This window comes from Martes martes (genome assembly GCF_963455335.1).
Source record: "Martes martes genome assembly, chromosome: 2".
Taxonomy (NCBI): Eukaryota; Metazoa; Chordata; class Mammalia; order Carnivora; family Mustelidae; genus Martes; species Martes martes.
In genome coordinates this window covers 85403225-85424427 of record NC_137889.1, presented here as the reverse complement: position 1 = coordinate 85424427, position 21203 = coordinate 85403225, and the positions used below count along the sequence as shown (strand labels likewise).

Below are 21203 nucleotides of genomic sequence, written 5' to 3'. Positions count from 1 at the left end.
TATTCAGCCTTAAAAAGGAATGGGATTCTGACATGTGTTACAGCATGGATAAAACTTGAATACATTTTGCTAAGTGAAATAAGTCAGACACAAAAGGACAAAAATTACGTGATCCACTTAAATGATGTACTTAGAAAGGGCAAATTTACAGAGGCAGAAGGTAAAATGAGGTTACAAAGGGCTGCATGGAAAAGAGAATGGAGAGTTATTCTTTACTGGGTATAAAGTTTCTGTTTGGGGTGATGAAAAATTCTGAACATGGGTAATGGTGATGATTGCTCAACATTGTAAATGTACTTCTACTGCTGAATTATACACTTAAAATGGTTAAGATGTTTAAGTTTAATGTGAATTTTCCACAATAAAAAGTGCTAACAGAAAGTTACATGTTTGTGTCTTGAGCCAGCAATTTTGCTTATACTATACCTCACAGAAAGACTTGCACGTGTGCACAGAGATCTATGTCAAATGGTGGGAGTGTTGGAGCCTTGCCATAATGAAAAATGAGACATTAATAAAATAGTTATTGACAAGAGAATAATAAAGTAATAGTATGTAGACACTAGAAAAAGAAAGAACCTACCACCAACTACTAGTGAGGATGTGGAGCAGTAGGAATTCTCATTCACGGCTCTTGGGAATGCAAAGTGGTACAGCCACTTTGGAGGAGAATTTGGCAGCTGTTTATAAAACTGAACAGACTCTTATGATCCAACAGTTGCACTCCTTGAGATTAACCCAAATGAGTAGAAAACTCACGTGCATGTCAATGTTTATAGTAGCTTTATTCATAATTGCCTAAATTCAAAAGTGACCACGGTGTCATTCAGTAGGTAAATGCATAAATAAGCTATGGTACATTCAGACAATGGACTATTATTCAGTGATTTAAAGAAAGGTATCAAGACATGAAAAGACATGGAGGAGCATAAGTGCATATTTATGCATTCATACTAAATTAAATTCATACTGAATGAAAGAAGCCTGTCTAAAAAGATTACATAATGTGTGAATCCAACTATATGGCATTCTGGAAAGACAAAACTATATAGACGTGAAAAGGATCATTGGTTGCCAGAGGTTGGCAGGAGTCAGGGATAAATAGGCAGAGCACAGAAGATGTTAAGGGCAGTGAAAATACTCTGTGTGAACCATACTGATGAATACGTATCATTATGCATCTGTCACAACCATAGCATGTACAACACAAAAAGTGAACCTTAATGTACATGGATTTTGGGTGATAATGATGTGTCAATGTAGGTTCAGTGAATCACTCTGGGGGAGGGGGTTGAAAATGGGGGGTTTCATTTGAAAATGAAAATGAATCTGGTACTTGTGTCTGTGGGGGCAGGGGTTACTTGGAAAACTCTATGCCTTCCATCCAGCACCTAGAAGTACTCTGATAAAACCTATTTAAAAAAAAATTAGGGGCACCAGGGTGGCTCAGTCAGTTAAGCATTTGACTCTGGATTTCAGCTCAGGTCATGATCTTAGGGTGGAAGGATTGGGCCCTGAGTCAGGATCTACATTCAGCGGGTACTTGGTTTGAGAGTCTCTCTTTCTCCCTCTGCCGACCCCCGCCCCCGCCACTTGTGTGCACACGCTGTCTCTAAAATAAACCTTAAAAAAAAAAAAAAAAAAAAAAAACCAGGGGTGCCTGGGCAGCTCAGTTGGTTAAGCATCTGACTTTGGAAGGGGTCATGATCTTGGGGTCCTGGGATGGAGCCCCTCATTGGGCTCTGTGCTCAGTGGGGGTTCTGCTTGTCCCTCTGTCCCACCCACCCTCCACCCCCTGCTTGTGCATGCTCTCACTCTCTCTCTCAAATAAATAAATAAAATTTTTAAAAAATTAAGTAGACCTATGTATGTATGTTGACATGGAAGTTTCGATAAAAATAGCAAGTTACAGAACATAACGAAAGATAAACCTGTATGTGTTTGAGATACTCTTTATATTGACCTGTATCTGAAAATAAAGCAAAGGAATGGGAAAAGAAGGATGCCCTCTAGACTTTACAGGAGTCATCTGTAGAGAGGGGATTCTGGGAATGGTGCAGAAGTGAGAGTAAAAAGACACTTTGTTTAAATTCTTCTGCGGGGCACCTGGGTGGCTCAGTGGGTTAAAGCCTCTGCCTTCGGCTCAGGTCATGATCCCAGAGTCCTGGGATCGAGCCCCACATCGGGCTCTCTGCTCAGCAGGGAGCCTGCTTCCCCCTCTCTCTCTGCCTGCCTCTCTGCCTACTTGCGATCTCTATCTGTCAAATAAATAAATAAAATCTTTAAAAAAAAAAATTCTTCTGCACTGTTTGAGTCTTTTAAAATAAAAATTACTGGAGCACCTGGGTGGCTCAGTGGGTTAAAGCCTCTGCCTCCGGCTCAGGTCATGATCCCGGGGTCCTGGGATCGAGCCCCGAGTCGGGCTCTCTGCTCAGCAGGGAGCCTGCCTCCTTCTCTCTCTCTCTCTCTCTCTCTCTCTCATTGCCTGCCTCTCTGCCTACTTGCGATCTGCCTGTCAAATAAATAAATAAAATCTTTAAAAAATAAAAAAATAAAAATTACTCATTTCTTGAGAATATTCAAAAATTGCTTATAATGGGAAAATTTTTTAAATAATAATGATGTTTGCTTATTATATAGAAAGTTTGGAAGTATGTTCCACAATACAGAGGTAATCATTTTTAAAATTTTGTGCATTTTATTGCAGTTTTTTTTGTCATAGACTCTGAAATGTATTGATGGTTTTGTTTCCACCTTTTTAAAAACTCTATTCTGTATTTCACAGTGTCATTAAAAATTCTTCCAAAACATTTCCTTTAACTACATAATCGTGACACATTCATACATGAAATATTGATTTAAGATTTCTCTATTGTGGCAATTGCAACTTTATATATATAAAGGCAATTTACATATATAGAGAGGCAATTTTTATATATATAAAGGCTATACATATATTTATATATATAAAGGCAATTTTCATTATATATAAATGTCTTTACTGTTCATAGTTTCCTTATGACTGATGCCTAAATGAAATATCACCTTAAAAAGTGAATTTTAAAGTTGTAGATACTCTAACAAGATTTTTTAAATATATAAAATACCAAAATAAATGATACTGCTTTTTTTTTTTAAGGAGGAACAAGACATAGAACTTATTTTTCCCTACATAACTGTATGTGAATTTTGATAAAGCAGTAGACTCATCTGGTTTCTCTTGCTCTTACCTCTTTTCCACATTCCCTGTTGCCTGACATTCTTTCCCACCTATGAGAACTTCTATATTCCTCTGCAATGCTTTGAAATTTTTTTATTTCTTAAAAGGAGCAAATGAGAATTCCAGTGCAGACAGCTTGAATCAGTCTTTCTGTTCTTATGAACAGGCAGTTCCTCCAGGCAGTGAATTAGCCCTTTAGAAAACATTGGCATTATGTTTCTTAACCCTGAGTGTCTGTATAGGTGGTTTGGAATTCATTAAAGAGAGGCATTGTATCAGATCCTCATATCTAAAGATGAAATCCTCTTCTTACTAATTATAAGTCATTTTTGTTGTTGCTATTGTTGTTTGTTCTGAATCACTGGGTTTTACCAAATTTTTTAGTGAAGGTTGGAAATGGGTTTGGTACAGTATATAGTTGGCACTTGTTTTATTCATGAAAATGTATATCGAGAGTTCTTCAAAGGAATTTTATGGTGAATACCTTTCTGGACAAAACAAGTATCACTTGTTTTTCTCTATTTGTAAATGCAGACTTTTGTATTTCTTTTAGTGGGAGAATTACTAAGATATTTTGTTTGTTTCTAGTTCAGGCTACAGTACTTAGCAGTAATTCATTTTTGCTGAACTAGAAAATATTCTCCCATATATTAATATCTTGTGTATTTGTAGTTGGGTTTGTTATTGTAACAAAACAGGTTTTTGTTAAGGTCAGTAGTTCTCAAAATCGTGGTGCCCACGAATGCAAAGCATCAGCATCACCCATCATCTGTGAGCACATTAGAATGCGGATTACTAGGTTCTACTCCAGAATACTGTTCAGAAACTGGGAGGTGTAGCCCAGGAATCTGTTTTAACAAGCCCTTCAGGTGATTCTGATATATGCTGAAGTTTGAGGACTGGTTTTGATAATATCTGCACAGTGGCTACAAATCTCATTGCTTATCCCTTGAAAGCCTGGGTTTGGTTGAATTCCAGGTACCTGTTAAGAACTCTAGTGGTGGGGCGCCTGGGTGGCTCAGTTGGTTAAGCAACTGCCTTCGGCTCAGGTCATGATCCTGGAGTCCTGGATTCGAGTCCCACATCGGGCTCCCTGCTCAGCAGGAAGTCTGCTTCTCCCGCTGACCTCTCTCTTCTCATGCTCTCTCTCTTTCATTGTCGCTCTCTACCTCTCAAATAAATAAGTAAAATTTAAAAAAAAAAAAAGGAAGAACTCTAGCGGTATTGCTTCTAAGAGATGCGTAGATGAAAAGCTGTTAGCCAGGGCTACCTTGCAAGAGTTGGTTTCACTGTTTCTGGTAGCTGAGATTTTAAGAACAGAACACCAAGAATCCTTCACTATGGAGCTGAACCGAGTTGCTCAGTACTTAGGAGGGTTAGCAGAAGCTTCTCATTTGATCACATCATTTAAGTTGATCTTTCCTCCATTACTGACATACTTAAAATGACAAACCGTGAGATCACATTTAAAGCAGGTAATATTTTCAGATTAAGGAATTACTGAATTAGCTCTCTTTCAAATGTTTTTGAGTTATAAATAATTATAAGCAAACATACAGTACCTGGAAGACACTTCATTAATATAACTAAGATATACATCCATTAATTATTGGCTTATTTTTGTAATTATTAACTACTAGGATAACATCTACCTATCAGGATATTTTAAGAACACTTTTAATGGAAATATGTTATGCTAATAGGTTAATTTATTTTTTTCACTGGATGATTCTCTATTCCTGAATTTAAATGTCACATGAAGTGGCGCCTGGGTGGCTCAGTGGGTTAAGCCTTTGCTTTCGGCTAAGGTCATGATCTCAGGGTCCTGGGATCGAGCCTCACATGGGCTCTCTGCTTAGCAGGGAACCTGCTTGCCCCCCTCTCTCTCTGCCTGCCTCTCTCTGCCTACTTGTGATCTCTGTCAAATAAATAAATAAAATCTTAAAAAAAAAAAATTCTTCCATCTCTTAAAAAAAAAGTCACATGAATTTATTAATTATTTCAGGTGAATCCTGCAGGGCGGATTATTAACTTTTTAAACATGGTGTTATTTTATAAATGAGAACTGTTGTTTTAAAGAACCAGATCTCCTTGTTAAATTTAGGACTTTAAAGCTTTATTTTGACTCCTAAATGTATAGCAGATTTTTTTTTTGTTAATTATTAGGAAGGTAGTTATCCTCTGAAGAGGTATAACTAGTTTGTTGGTGTTGTCTTCTTGGCATCACAGATGGATCTTGTTCATGGTATGGATTAGAATCAGTGACTAGAGAACAATTAAAGGAAAGCTGACAGCGTTTCCTTTATGCATATTGAGTAATGGAAGATTTCCTAAAGCCAGGGTAAAGCTAACTTTTTGAAGATATTGTTTGTGATTTTTTAATCTATGACACATAGTATTATTTACCCTATACATATAACTAGGTCATACTGTAAAAGATCAGCTTCTTATAATCAACTTAGAGAAGTCATTCATCCAATTATTATTTTCCAAATGTTTGTAACTCAAGAGTGAGGAAGGAGTAAAATATATTTTAAGGAGGCTCTTACCCAATCATATGAGTCTGAAATTTCCAACTAGCAAAAGATGTGGTAGAGAATTTAATACTGGGAAAATCCTGTGGTTATTTAATCTAGTCATGGGCCCAGGTGAGATTAATAAAATTGAGAAGCATGGGGAGTGATGTTCTGAAATTAACCAGTCATATTTGGTGTGGGCTCAGCCACATGCTAATGAATATCCTATATTTATGGTCTCTTTATGCGGGTTTTATTTGATCCATTTCTACATACAATTTACTACTTTCTAGGCTTAGTACGGTACTTGAACTGATCACTTTTAAAGTATGTAAAACATGCCTAAAATCAGCAACAGGCTCATAGATTTTTTTCTTCTTTAAGAATTTAGTGTATCAAGTATGTAATTCCTCATAATGTACCTGATTTAAGAATAAGTGATGCATTATTTTTAACTCTTTGTTAGTGAAACAGGCCATAATACTACAAGCCTATAAGAAACAGTCTAAGATGTTTTCAAAAGACTTAGAAGTGAAATGAAATTTGAAGAAAAAATTCATATAAAACATTTTTTTTGAGTTTTCAAATTCAATTTCTAACTAAATAATATACCTCAAGTTACTTGGCATGGAATTAGGGGACTTGATAAAGATTACAGATAAATAAATAAAGATTACAGATAAATCTGATGGGATGAGAGGAAACGTTTTTGAACTTTTTTTTTTCCATTCTGCCCTAATGATTCATGGTACTTGGTTTTCTTCAAATTAGAGAAGTTAGTTCCCATTGTAGTCTTGACTTTTGTTACACTGCCTTGGGCTAAAAAGTCAAAATCTCATTTTGACTTCTTGACTCATAAACTTCATGTTAAGCAAGGTTATTTTAGAAAGGCATTTTATTTTAATTTTCCAGGTATCTGAGGGAAACCAGAAGCACACAAATCTACAGAAAAGCATTGAGAAAGCTAAAATTGGCCGACGTGAAACAGTAAGTTTGTCTTTAGAGTCTTCAATAGTGTCAATTCTAAATAGAAGAGTAATGGGCGCCTGGGTGGCTCAGTGGGTTAAGCCTCTGCCTTCGGCTCAGGTCATGATCTCGGGGTCCTGGGATCAAGTCCCACATCGGGCTCTCTGTTCAGCGGGGAGCCTGCTTCCCCCTCTCTCTGCCTGCCTCTCTGCCTACTTGTGATCTCTCTCTCTCTGTCAAATAAGTAAGTAAAATCTTAAAAAAAAAAAAAAAGAAGAAGAAGAGTAAGAATGTAGAGCTTCTTGTGAGGAGCGTACCATTCCTACCAGAAGAGAGATGAGTACAGCAAAGGACATGAACATTGGACCTGGTAGGATTCACTAATTGTAATCTAGGTTTATTTTTTATTATTGTACTATATTGTGTATGGCAGCATAGCATAGAAGCATAAACCCTGGAGCTAGACAGCCTGGGTTTGAAAGTCTCCTAAATTCTCTGTTCTTAATTATCCCAGCTGTAAAATAGGGGATAAAATCTACCTCATTAGGTTACTGTGTGGATTAAACTAGCAAATATTTGCAAAGCACTCAGAAGAGTACCTGGCACAAGGTAAGCCCTTTATAAATGTTTATGTAAAATTTTAAGAGTCATGCTTTTTAGGTCTTTGGCGTAGAACAAATTGAAAACTATCAATATATTATCTTTGGGGCTTTGTAACATTTCTAAATTATTTAAGTGAATATTGACATTATTTTATTTCAAAAAGTATAATGTTCTCTGAAGTATTATGTTAGGGATTTTTAAAAATCACTTTACATTCTAATTTGCTCATTAATCTCCAGTATGGATTTATGACCTGAAAAAATGTTAAAGATCTAAATGCACCACTAAGCATTCTATCTAGGCCTCTATTTGTACCACTTAATTGTGAAAGACTCAAAAACAGTCACAATGTAGAAAAGAATACACCACAAGCTTATCGTGGCTTTTCAAAATAATTTCACATACCTTCTTTTATGTGAATGATCAGCAGTCACAGATAGGAATTAGAGAATGGTAATTTTTGAAGAATTTTTAAGGAAAGGTAAGTTCTGGGCATAACCTGAAGCTGTCATCTTTCTTTAATGGACTGTAGCAATTACCCTTTCTTTGTTTGATCCTTTTTTTCTTCCTTAACGTTGGCAATAAATTATAGATGCACCTTCAACTAATATCCATGCCCAAAAGTTGTCTGTTGAGTGTTACCCAGTCCCCTGGCTCCATTGCACCTGGGAAAAATCCTTGTGGATGGTGCAGTGCTTGGAGGAGTACAACAGTTTAGAAAGGCTCCTGAGAAAGATGAACTCTCGTGTTCATCCTGAGCACACCAATCAGGATCTTTCAGAAACACCTCGCCCCCATTTACTAGGTATTATTCATGGTCACGATAATGCTGCTGACAATGAAGGAGAAATAGCTAACATACATAATCTGCTTACTGTGAGCCAGGCAAGTATATCCCAGTACGTTTTATATTCATTGAATCCTGCCAACGGTGCAAGGAGGTGCCCACTATTACTATCTCCATTTTTTTTTTAAGATTTTATTTATTTATTTGACAGACTGAGATCACAAGTAGGCAGGGAGGCAGGCAGAGAGAAAGGAGGAAGCAGGCTCCCTGCTGAGCAGAGAGCCCGATGCGGGGCTCGATCCCAGGACGCTGGGATCATGAGCTGAGCCGAAGGCAGAGGTTTTAACCCACTGAGCCACCCAGGCGCCCTGCTATCTCCGTTTTTAATTCAAGTAACTAAAGGCACAAAAAATTAAAGTAATGTGGCACAGATCTTAGTGCTAGTAACAGTCTGAGGTGGTCTCCCAGTTCAGGGTGTCTGGAGAGTTATTGCCTTCACACAGATTCTTCACCATTTTGCTACTTTTCTCAATTTTCATAGTGGAGCATGTATAATTTGGGGTGTGGATGGCAAATAGCCATCTTATATTGTAATTATTTTTAAATCTCTTCTGAGTTATGTTAATACAATATACACTGTATTCATATGTGGCTATTTACATTTGAATTAGAAATAAATGCAATTAAATTCAGTTTTTCAGTAACAGTAGCCATATATCATGTACTCAGGAGGTCCATGTGGCTAATGTTTCCTGCATTGGAGAACACAGATCTAGAACATTTCTATCATTGTAGAGTTCTGTTGGACTCTGCTGCTTCAGCCCATGCTGCTCTGTACAATGCTCAGCATTCCCTTGTACAAACGCTAGCAAAGGAGCCTTTCTTCACTTTGGAACAAAAGAGAACAGTTAAAGTCAAAAGGCAAAAAATACAAGTACCAAAATATAAGCTAGCAAGGAACCTTAAATAAGTCCCATCAAGTCAGCTCGAACTCTGCTTGGCTTTGCTTCAGGCTTATCCTATAAGTCTGTGTCATAACTGTTCACACATATGAATTGAAAACTGTGGCACGGTGACTTCCACCTGTTAGTGAGAACTATGGCTAGAAATTTCAAATGTGTTTATTGGATCCTGTTGTTTTAAAAGCTTTATTGTGGTTTACCTTTAAAGGAAAGTGATAGGAGGCCACAAGCAATAATTTCTTATTTCTGATATCTTTAAATATTTTTAAAGTCTAATCATCCTTAAAGGTTGAAAAATTGTCTGTCCCACTTTTAAGGAAAATTGCATAATGATGATGTTGCCATAAAATATTACTTATATTGACACAATCTTATGAAACTACCCAAGAGGCAGTATCTTTTCCAAACATTTGATAATCAGTGATATGATAATCGTCTATTTATGACTGGTCGATTCTACATTTTAATTCCCATTCAACCAGTCAAAATATATGAAAGATGCTTGAGATATCAGAGAAAAATGTGAGTTGAGTTTGTTCTTATACTGTGAATATAGGTATGTGTCTGTATAATACTGTCCAAAAGCCTAGTGCACATTAGTTATGAGAAATAAAATGAAATGTTTATAAAGTGTATAACCTTACAACATATGGCATTTTGCTTGTCTTAATTTACATAAAACTATGTTGAATGCAGGAAGAGCGAACCATGCTAGCAAAAGAGCTTTCTTCACTTCGAGACCAAAGGGAACAGCTAAAGGCAGAAGTAGAAAAATACAAGGAATGTGACCCACAAGTTGTGGAAGAAATACGTAAGTTTATATCACACCTAGAAGGTTTTTAAATTTTTTTTTTTAAGTTATAGAGTGAGGGGAGGAGCAGAAGGAGAATCCCAAGCAGGCTCCATGCCCAGTGTGGAGCCAATCAGGGGGCTTGATCTCACAACCCTGAGATCATGACCCAAGCCAAAACCAAGAGTCAAATGCCAAAATGACTGAGCTACCCAGGCACTCCCCTTTTTTAAAAAATTTAATTTAATTTAATTTTATATTATTCATTTATTTTTTGAGAGCGCACACCTGAGGGGAGAAGCGAAGAGAATCTCAAGCAGACTCACACCTTGAAAGTTTTTGACTTTGTCAATGAGACTTCGTACTTCTAGTTACTTGGTAACCATTCTCCATGTATATGAGAAAATCAAGCCATGAACAGTTTTAATATTGCATTAGTGTTTCCATTAAAGAGTCTTAAGGCATTGAATAGTGATAACTCTGAAATTATAAGCATTTTAAGAAGAAAAACGGTAGATAGGGTAGGAGGATAAAAACAAAAACTAAGTTTAGGAAACTGAGAAGTCAGAGGAGTTAAGTTGCCCCCAAGTATATTGACTCGAGAACAAAACCCACCATTATCTTCTAGGCGAGATAATACCAAAAATATGATGTTGCAAGTTACAGAAAATCAGTCTGTGCATTGACTTGTCTTTTGAACATACCAGTGATGTTTTCCTCTACTTTAAAACCAATCTCCAAAGCTTTATTTTGAATGATTTTAATATATTTATGTAAAGATATAAATTTGAACATTTAAGAAAGTAAAAGAGTACATTATAAGGATACTTCATCTAATTGCTTAGGAAAATATGTATAACTTTCATCACATTTTTCTGTCTTAGCCTGTCTTTTCATTTAGGGAACTCTACCTAGTGAAATGTTTATAAAAGAAAAACTAATAGTATGTGATTGAAGGCTTTGAGAGAAATCTAAAATATTTGGTACTTTAAAATTAGCTTGAGAATAATTGGATTACAATTAAGTTGTTCCTGATGGTCGTCTTTGCAATTAAAAAATATTTAAGCAGTTTAGTTCGTGTAATCTGAAGTTAAACTCAGAGACAGGTCACCTGTTTGCACATCTCCATGAGGCATTAATCCCATACATGTAGTCCCCAGTCTAGATGTGGTATGTATTGGCCCTGGTTCAGCCAGGGTAACTGAGAGGTAGAGTCAGAAGAACCTCTCCACCCTTGAGCCAATCATTTTCTGTAAATCAAGTATTTAGTATTGAGAGAGACATGTTAGCTCTTTCATGCTGCCCATAGATTAATTCATTTATCATTTATCAGCATCCTTCAGAAAAAGGTGCTAACCAAATCTGCTACAAAATTAACCAGTTTAATCAGTCTTGAAGTTTTAATTAATATCAAATGACCTTCCGCGAACACAAGTACTTCAAAGCAGCAAGAGGCAATTAGGAGTTTACTATGAGAAAGCTAGGCCTGCTCCTGAATCATCTTTAAAAGGAAATGCATACTGCTTGTTAAAGAGGACATCAACTGTGTCATGAAAGAAAACTTTGAGAACAGTTTTCTTTCCCAGATTGAATGCCTTCAGGTAATTTAGTTTTAGGATCAGCGTGTCTGTGCCCTCTAGCAGTTCATCATGAAAATTCTGTTTTCACAGTTATCAAATCTGATCTTATGTATATTACTCTAACTTGGTTCTGCCTTCCTTTGTGATTTCAGTGTTGTGTAGTTAGGGGACTTTTTCCTTGATGATTCTAATTCTTTACTTACCCAGTTTCATTCTCTTTTCTTTCAAGGACTTTAAACTCACAGCCATACCCAGTCAAGGCTCTGCTTTTCTACTTTGTGGCCCCCATTATATTGCCATTGCTCTTTCCCTGGGCACATGACCATGACTGACATCACCTCTCCTTATGACCTCCTATTTTTATAGTCCTTTTCTTAACTTTGGTTACTTCTGATCCCTGAGAAATCGTTAGAACTTACTTAGTCTTACAAAACTCCTCTGACCTGTCCCGATGGTGATCCTCAGCCAGTGGATCGTCTTGAGGTGCAGGAAATCTGCAAGGGCAGAGAACTGTGCAAGACTGATTCACTGAGAGGGAAGATATTTATTTCAGGCATGTGATTTCAGATGTTGCCATTCCTCGTATCTCTGAATCAAGCAGCAATTTTGGCATTTGCCTCACCTCTTAGAGAGCTGATGAAATTTGATGGAAGAAGTTTCGGGTTATATAAAGGATGATGAATTTTGTGGAGAGTAGCATAGCATAGTTGAGGAGGAAGTTCCAGCTGTGGTTGCTTGACCTCTATTCTCCATCTTAACCCTGTGGTTGGTAATTTATTTCTCAACATAAGGAAAACATGTCAGTGTGTATGAGTATTAAGCAGGCTATGAGGTCTAAGTCAGTGAGAAGAAAATGTTTTCTGGATAACAGTGAGTTAAGAAACTTTATCAGTTTTCATCAACATCAGACCTAGGTTATCTTTTTCTGTTTGATTATGTAGTCACATAAGATGGGTCTGTATTTGGATCCTGTAGAATTTTGTAATGATGAATTCATGTGTATTAATTTTTGACATTTTTACATTGTGCATGTCCGATCTTTATAGGGGAGTGAGAGAATAAGGGTCCTTCCTGGCTTTGTATTATTTTTATTTCACTCCATTAAAAATTTATCTATTTTAATAAAATACATTAATTATAGAAAATTTCAACTTATTTAGTAGATAGAAGTTATGTGAGATAATTTTCTTATTCCCTAAGTATATTTTAGATGTGAAGGTAGGATATTTTTTCCTGTGGAAAGCTACCAAACTATAATCAGAAGAAAAAAAAATCTTATCAGAACCTGTACACCTAACTTTAGACTAACATCAGTTCATACTTTTAGAGAGAAATGTCCATTTCCTCTGTTTTAAAATTCAGAACAGCTAACAAATAAAATTTTATTCAAATGTGACACTTCTACTTCCAGACAAAATAGAGTAGTAATCGATGAGATTTATCTGCCCACCTGAAAAACAACACATAAAATATATGAAATGGGTTTTTAAGATAAGTGATATCAGACAATAAAAGACAATGATTCTTAGAGAAAGGGAAGCAGACAAAGTAAGTCTTAAAATTGGGTCAGCTTGTTTTATTGCATTTCTAGGCTGTGGCACAAGAAAGGAGAACCTAGGCAGAGCCCTGCAAAGGGTACTGAGAATCAGGGAGACCAGTGTGGCTAGAGTTCACAGGACAGCATACTAGAGAGAAGTTTCAAAGAAAGAGATCCCTGGGTATCCACAGAGGGTTCCCCTCAAGTATGAGGTGAATGCAAGTGAAATAACTACCCAAAGCTGGGGAAAGAACAATTTCAGAGAATTAGAGGGGACAGGTGCCTGACACTCACATGGGACCAAGAATAATGCCTATTCTCACCAGGCAAATTGGAAAAATTTATAGTTCACAAGGCATTAGGTGGAGCACTCCAGAACATCTTGCCACCGTTAGGAAGCATTAATTACCCCTAGACTGAGCTTTGTTCTCCATTCAGCTCATAGACCATAACAGCCAAGTCTTGAAAAATTCCAACTATTGGAAAGTAACTTAAATGCACCCCAGAATAAAACTAAGGAATATTTATAGGAATACAAATATACCCAGCACCCAACAAAATAAAATCATAATGTCTAGCATATAATGAAAGATTACCAGGCATGCAAAGAGGTAGGAAAATATGTTCCTTAATGAAAAGAATAATTCTTCAATCAGAACTGACACAGATAGTAGAATTAGAAGACAACAACATTAAGAACTATTTTAAATGTACCATAAAGGGGCACCTGGGTGACCCAGTCAGTTGGGCGCCTGATTCTTGGTTTTGGCTCAGATTGTGATCTCATGGGTTATGAGATGGAGCCCTTCATCAGGGCTCTGTGCTCAGTGGGTATTCTACTTGGGGAGTCTCTCCCTCTGCCCTTTCTCCTTCTTCCTGCTTACGTTCTTCCCCTATCTCTAAAATAGATGAGTAAGTCTTTACAAAAATGTATATGTTCAAAAAGTTAAGTAGAAACATGGAAGATATAAAAAAGATCCATGTTAAACTTCTGGAGTTGAACAGTACAGTGTCTGAAATGAAAAATACACTGGATTGGGTTTAATAGATTAAACTTTGCAGGAGAAAGGATTAGAGTATTTGAAGACATAGCAGTAGAAACTAACCAAAATGAAACCAGAGAGGAAAAATAAAATTTTTAAATGAAAATAGCATCCATGACATGTAGGACAACTTCAAGTGACCTAATATATTTGTAATCAAAGTCCCAAAAGGAGTATATGCTGGGGGTGGGGAGGGTGTATATGTGTGTGTGTATCTTGGGAGTGTGTATGTGTGTGTGTGCATCCAGACCTGAAAAATATCTGAAGAAATAACTATCAGAAGAAATAAAGACTGGGCGCCTGGGTGGCTCAGTGGGTTAAGCCTCTGCCTTCAGCTCAGGTCATGATCCCAGGGTCCTGGGATCGAGCCCCACATGGGGCTCTCTGCTCAGCGGGGAGCCTGCTTCTCCCTCTCTCTCTGCCTGCCTCTCTGCCTACTTGTGATCTCTCTCTGTCAAATAAATAAAATCTTTAAAAAAAGAAGAAATAAAGACCATTATTTTTTCAAATTTGATATAAACTACAAACCCATAGATTCAAGAAATTTAAACATTTAAGTAGTAAATGGCAACAACCTCCTTATTAACTAAAGCTAGAGAATTTTTTTAGATTTTAACCCCTATTCCCCCAAATGAGATTATTTCCTTTTCCCAAAGAGATCATTGTTTTTAAAACATGCTTTTTGATAATGAAGGGTTTCATAGGATTTTGGTTGTCATGTTCTTGCAGAACAGATTACAGTGGATTAAAGGATTATGAGTTTCACAAATTGATTTTAATAAGATTTGTTTCTTAATAGTGTGGTTATAGCACCCATGTTACAATAATCAGGCTAATCTCTAAATCTATCATGATTTATTTTGAAACAGTTTTTCTGCAGATAAGAACTATAACATTTATATTCATGTAGACATAGCTATGTATAATCTTTTACTTATTTCTCACTAATTCTTGCAGGAAATATTTATATTTCATCAGACAAGTTGATTTATTGATATCTACATTAAATAAGTTTTAGCAAGATTGGTTGCAAATATCTAAGAAATGAGAAGTCAAGCAATAATATATAAAAAATGAAATTTAATTTTAACTACTTTGACCATTATTTAAGGTCAAAATAAGTTGTGGTAAAAATTGAATCCTACAAAAATACTTGAAAGTAAATCTTAGAAGTACTTACAAAATTTTCTTAGAAATGCCAGGATGACAGTGAAATTGATGTAAGGACCTCTGAAAATTTTCCTTCCATGAAAGCTGGCAAAAAGTGTCACAACTTTTCCAGAATTCTAGAAATTCACTAATGATTTGCCTATTCAAGAAAAAATGGCTGTATCTCAGCAAGAATAATAAGCCTTATGGTGTTTTAACTTGTTCTATTGTCATCCCCTACTCTCTAGCTCAGCACTAACTTTAAAAATTAACAGCCATGCATTCCTGGTATCAGAGGGAGTAAAATGGAACTGGAGCACTTTAAGACCCTCATTTCCCCCAAATTGTTACTATTTGACATGTTCAGTGGTTTTCTGAAAGCCACCAATAGGAAGGATTGTCCTTATTTGATCTGGCTTGTAGTATGACCAGTGCTAACAGCCTCTTTTTGGGGAGCATTAGTCTAAAACAATTACAGGCGAGAGTTTTAACTTCACAGCTATTTTAGCTGGCTTAACAGTTAAGCCAAACACTAGACTAATCAAAGAGCTTAAAAGGAGAGGCTGGAAGAGATGTTCAAATGTGCCTTGAAAAGCAGCATGTTTTTGGAAATATAGAAGGCCATATGCATCCATAGGGCTGTGCACCTTCTCAGGAAAGTCCTGGGAAGTTCCTAGACTCCCACCTCTAGCAGACTGTAGCACTCTGCATACAAGAAGTAAAGGCCAAGGCAGAGTTGTAAATTGCCTAGCTGAGTGTTGAATCCTGCCCCAACACACATACAAAGCCTCTCAGCAAACACTTCGAGTTTAATTCAGGTGTTTAAGGAAACCTCTGTTCAATTATTAGCTGTCTGGTAAGCAAATTAGAGACTTTAGTGGCCATACATAACAAAGAATACAGACTTTACAGAATTAGTTCAGAGAAATCACTGAACAAACAAGAATAACAAGTACCAAAAACAACAACCCTGGGAAGGGGGGAGGGAAGTATCTGATTTCCAGAGTTGCCACATTATATTATTTAAAATGTCCAGCTTTCAACAAAAATTTGTGAGATGTACAAAGGAAGCATGGTTCATGCACAATGCATGATGTTGGACTTGCTAGACCGAGAATTTCAGTCAGCTATTTTAAGTATATTACAAGAGCTAAAGAAAAACATGTATGAAGAACTGAAGGAAAGTCTGAGAATGAAAACTCACCAGGTAGAAAATATCAGCAAAGATACAGAAATTAAAAAGAAATCAGATGAAATGCTGGAGTTGAAACCATAATAACTGAAATGAAAATTTCACTCAGGATTAACAGCCAATTTAAGCAGGCAAAGGAAAGAATTAGTAACTTGGAGATAGTTCAATAGAGGTAATTGAATCTGAGGAACAGAAAGAAAAAAGAATGAAGAAATATTGACAGAGTCTCGAGAGACCTGTGGCACACCATCAAGAGTACCCACATATACATAAAGGAAGTCCCAGAAGGAGAGGGGAGAGAATGGGACTGAAAAAATAGCTTTTAAAAAATAAATAAATAAGAGCTGAACCCTTCTCAAATTTGATGAAAAACAATCTATACATCAAAAAAACTTAACAAACTCTAATTTAGGACAATCCTAAAAAGATCCACAGATAGGCTCATCATAATCAACTTGTCAAAAGGTAAACAGAGACTCTAGAAAGCAGCAAGGAGATGACTCATCATACAGAAGGAATTTTCAATCATATTAACAAGTTGTTTCTTATTTGAAGCCATAGAGGCCAAGGGCATTGAGATGACATATTCAAAGTGAGGCGGGATAGAATAACTGTCTACCAAGATTTCTATATCCAGAAATATTTTTCTGCAAAAGAGAAGGACAAAGTAAGATAGTCCCAGGTAAACAACAACTGGGAGAGTTTATCACTAGCAGACCTGCCCTAAAAAAATATGGGAGTCTTTCTCATTGAAGTAAAAGGACACTAGATAGTGACACAAAAAAATAAAGCATACTGATAAAGTCTGCTTCATAGGTAAATATAAAAGACAGTATATATGTATTTTTATTTTTATCTCCTTAGGTTTCTCCTATTTGATTTAAAATACAGCTGCATAAAACAATAATAAGCTATTTTGTTGGACACGCAATGTATAAAAAGTAATTTGTGACACTAACAACATGATTGTCTCATTAGACAAAAGAAAAATATTTGACAAAATCCAATGTCCTTTCATGATACAAACACTCAACAAACTAGGAAAAGAAGTGAATTTCCTCAATTTTTTTTTCAAAGTGAGTTTTGTTTTTTTTTATTTTTAAAGATTTATTTATTTATTTATTTGACAGAGAGAGAGAGAGAGATCACAAGTAGACAGAGAGGCAGGCAGAGAGAAGGGGGGAAGCAGGCTCCCCGCTGAGCAGAAAGCCCGATGCAGGGCTGGATCCCAAGACCCTGAGATCATGACCTGAGCCCAAGACAGAGGCTTAACCCACTGAGCCACCCAGGTGCCCCAAACTTCTTCAATTTTTAAAAGGGCATCTATAATAAACCTAAAGCTGATATCATATTGAATGGTAAAAGGCTATATGCTTTCCTCAAGTCTGGCCTCCCTAACACTTCTATTCAACATTGTACTAGAAGTTCAAGCCAGGGCAATTAGGCAAAAAAGAGAACTAAAAGTCATCCAAGTTGAACAGTAAGTGAGGTCAGCAGGTTGTAGGGTACAAAAATCAATATACAAATATCACATGTATCTTATATATTAACAATGACCAATCTGAAAATGAAATTAAGAAAAAATGTATTTACACATGAACAAAAAATTAGTCAAGGAAGTGCAAAACTTATATGGAAAACTACAAAACACTGAATGAAACTAAAGACATATAAACAGACAGAAAGACCTTCTGTGGGGTGCCTCCATGGCTCAGTTGGTTAAGCAACTGCCTTCACCTCAGGTCATGATCCTGGAGTCCCTGGATCAAGTCACACATTGGGCTCCCTGCTCCTCAGGGAGCCTGCTTCTCACTCTGACTTCTCCCTTTTCATGTGCTCTCTCTCTCTCAATCTCTCTCTCTCTCTCAAAAAAAAATTAACTAATTAATTAATTAAAAAGACATTCTGCATTTATAGAAAAACTAAAATAATGTTAAAAGACTTAATATTGTTAAGAAGAATCTCTGTATCCTTGGATGAGGCAGCAGTTTCTTGGTTAGGACACCAAAAGCTCAAACAACCGAAGGAAAAAACAGATCAATTTGACTTCGTCAATATTAACAACTTTTGTGTATCAAGTTACCTTACCAAGAAAGTGAAAAGAAAACCCACAGAATAGGAGAAAATATGTACAGATCCTGTACCTGACAAGTGTCCAATATCCAAAATGTGTATATTTTTAAAAATTAAAGCTGAACAATATTTAAAAACCCAATTTAAACATTGGCAAATTATTAATTTTTCCAAAGAAAATATACAAATGGTCAATAAGTATAAGAAAAGATGCTCAGCATCATTAGTTATTAGGGAAATGCAAATCAAAACCAAAATGAGAAACTATTTCACAATGCATAGGATGGCTATAATAAAAATAATGAAAAATAATTGTTGGTGAGGATGTGGTGAAGTTGGAACTCTTAGTTTGCTGGTGGTATTGTTAAAATGATAAAGCCACTTTGGAAGACAATTTATCTATTCCCCCAAAATGTTATAGTAGAGTTACAATTTTGGCCAGCAATTCCACTCCTAGATATATATATCTAATTCAAGAGAATTAAAAACATGTTCACATAAAATTAAATTATTCATATTAGCAATAAACAACCCAAATGTCCATCACCTGATGAATGACTAAACAAATGTGGTATATCCATGCAATGGAATATTATTTGACAATAAAAAGGATTGAAGTATTGATACATGCTACGACATGATGCTAAGTAAAAGAGGCTAGTCACATATTGTATTGTTTCATTTATATGAAATGTCCAGAGTAGGGAAATTCATTGAGATGGGAAGTAGATTAATGGTCTCCAGGGGCTGTGGGGAAAGAGAATGTGGAATAACTACTCATGGGTATGGGATTTTCTTTTGGTGATGAGAATGTTTTGGAATTAGGTAGTGGTGATGGTTTTACAACCCTGTTCTAAAACCCACCAAATTATGCACTTTAATATGGTGAATTATGTAGTATATAAATTATCCTTCAATAAATAAATGCCATCATAATAAGTAGTATTTGTGTTCAGTTGATCATGGCACTGTTATGTGCTATGTAGATTAACTTGAGAGACATAGACATAGATAATTTAATAGCAAGACGTATAATATAAATTTTTTTAAAGTCAGATTCATTATAATCTAATACATAATATACTCTAAAACTCTTGTCATTAAATTTAAATTATTTTATCCTCTTGATGTTATAATTATTTGAGAAACACATCTCACACTTACCTTTAAAGGAACAAGTACAATAATAATGGACATTTAAGGGAAATTCTTTACATTGACTATTCATGACTAATACAATTGAAACTAAAATTTGAGAAGTTAAGCAGGATTGTTGGATGCAATATGTCACTATTTGAACTTTTTACATAAACTCTTATTTGTATAACATTTTGTACATGTTTTAAAAAATCTATAAATAGATGAATATGACTATTTATAAAATTTTTTTTCCAGGTCAAGCAAATAAAATAGCCAAAGAAGCTGCTAACAGATGGACTGGTATGTATTATAATGGTACTGATAAGCTATAGTTAAGCTTTTTTCATACTTACTGTGATATGAAATGCAGAAGCTATTGTGCCTAGTTCTGTTCAAGAAAAGACCTTTCCAGAAGTGTATGTATTAAGTTTTGTTTTTTGTTTTTTGTTTTTTTAAGATTTTGTTTGTTGGGGCTCCTAGATGGCTCAGTCAGTTAAACATCTGTGTTAGGCTCAGGTCATGATCCCAGGGTCCTGCTCAGCAACAAGCCTGCTTCTCCTTCTCCCACTCCCCCTGCTTATATTCCCTCTCTTGCTGTCTTTCTCTCTCTCTCTCTGTCAAATAAATACATAAAATCTTTAGAAAAATAAAAAAATAAAGATTTTGTTTGTTTATTTTTAGAGAAAGAGTGCACACAAGTGTGAACACGGGGAGGGACAAAAGGAGAGAGAGAGAATCTCGACCAGACTCTGCACTGAGCCTGATGTAGGGTTCAATCCCTTGATGCTGGGTTCATGACCTTAGCCAATATTGAGTTATACATTTAATTGAGTGAACCATTCAGGCATCCCTATATTGAGTTTTTATGAAATCATTATATTAAATCATTTTAGTTACTTAAGTTTTTTTTTTTTTTAAAGATTTTATTTATTTATTTGACAGACAGGTCACAAAGAGGCAGAGAGGAAGACACAGAGAGAGAAGGGAGGCAGCAGGCTCCCTGCTGAGCAGAGAGCCTGATGTGGGGCTCGATCCCAGGACCCTGAGATCATGACCTGAGCCCAAGGCAGAGGCTTTAACCCACTGAGCCACCCAGGCACCCCTATTTAAGTTTATTTTTTAAAAAATCGTACTGTGAGTCATTTTGTATGTAAAATACAATGTATTTTTGTAAAACCAACGACTGCTTACAGTTTAACTTTTGCGTAATTTTTCCTAGATAAGTCACTTGGGCTAATTACTTAAGTTTTATGATTTTAGTACAAGATAAAACTTCAGGAATTTCATGAATCCTAAAAATTTGTCTTTTTGTTCATAATAATAATAGCTAACATTTGTTGAGGGCTGGACTATAAGTCAGGCATCACAAAGAGTACCTGTGGTGCATTCTCATTTTATCTCTGCAACAATCTTGGGAGTTAAATAGGATTATCATCCCTAATTTTAGCGATGGAACTGAGGCTACTGGGAGCCCATGGCGACACACGGGCTAGGCAATGAACAGGAATTAGAATCCAGCTTTTCTGATCCCAGTGTCCAAGCTCTTACCACTACATGATATTGTCTTCTCTGTATACTTGCTTTCATATAAATACTTCATTAATCCATTTGCCAATGGATATACACTCTGGTCGAGATGTTGTAA

The 21203-nt window shown here is 36.0% G+C and overlaps 1 protein-coding gene across 2 annotated transcripts in view; it reads left to right on the top strand.

The window, feature by feature from the left end:
* MND1 (meiotic nuclear divisions 1) overlaps positions 1-21203 on the top strand; it is a 68715-nt gene that overhangs the window by 41083 nt on the left and 6429 nt on the right. The window contains exons 5-7 of one of the 2 annotated variants that reach the window (XM_080797628.1): positions 6649-6723; positions 9751-9865; positions 19814-19858. In XM_080797628.1, coding sequence (XP_080653754.1) covers positions 6649-6723; positions 9751-9865; positions 19814-19858 — 235 coding nt within the window. The remainder of the gene's footprint in view (positions 1-6648; positions 6724-9750; positions 9866-19813; positions 19859-21203) is intronic. The other variant, XM_080797629.1, reaches the window with a different exon arrangement.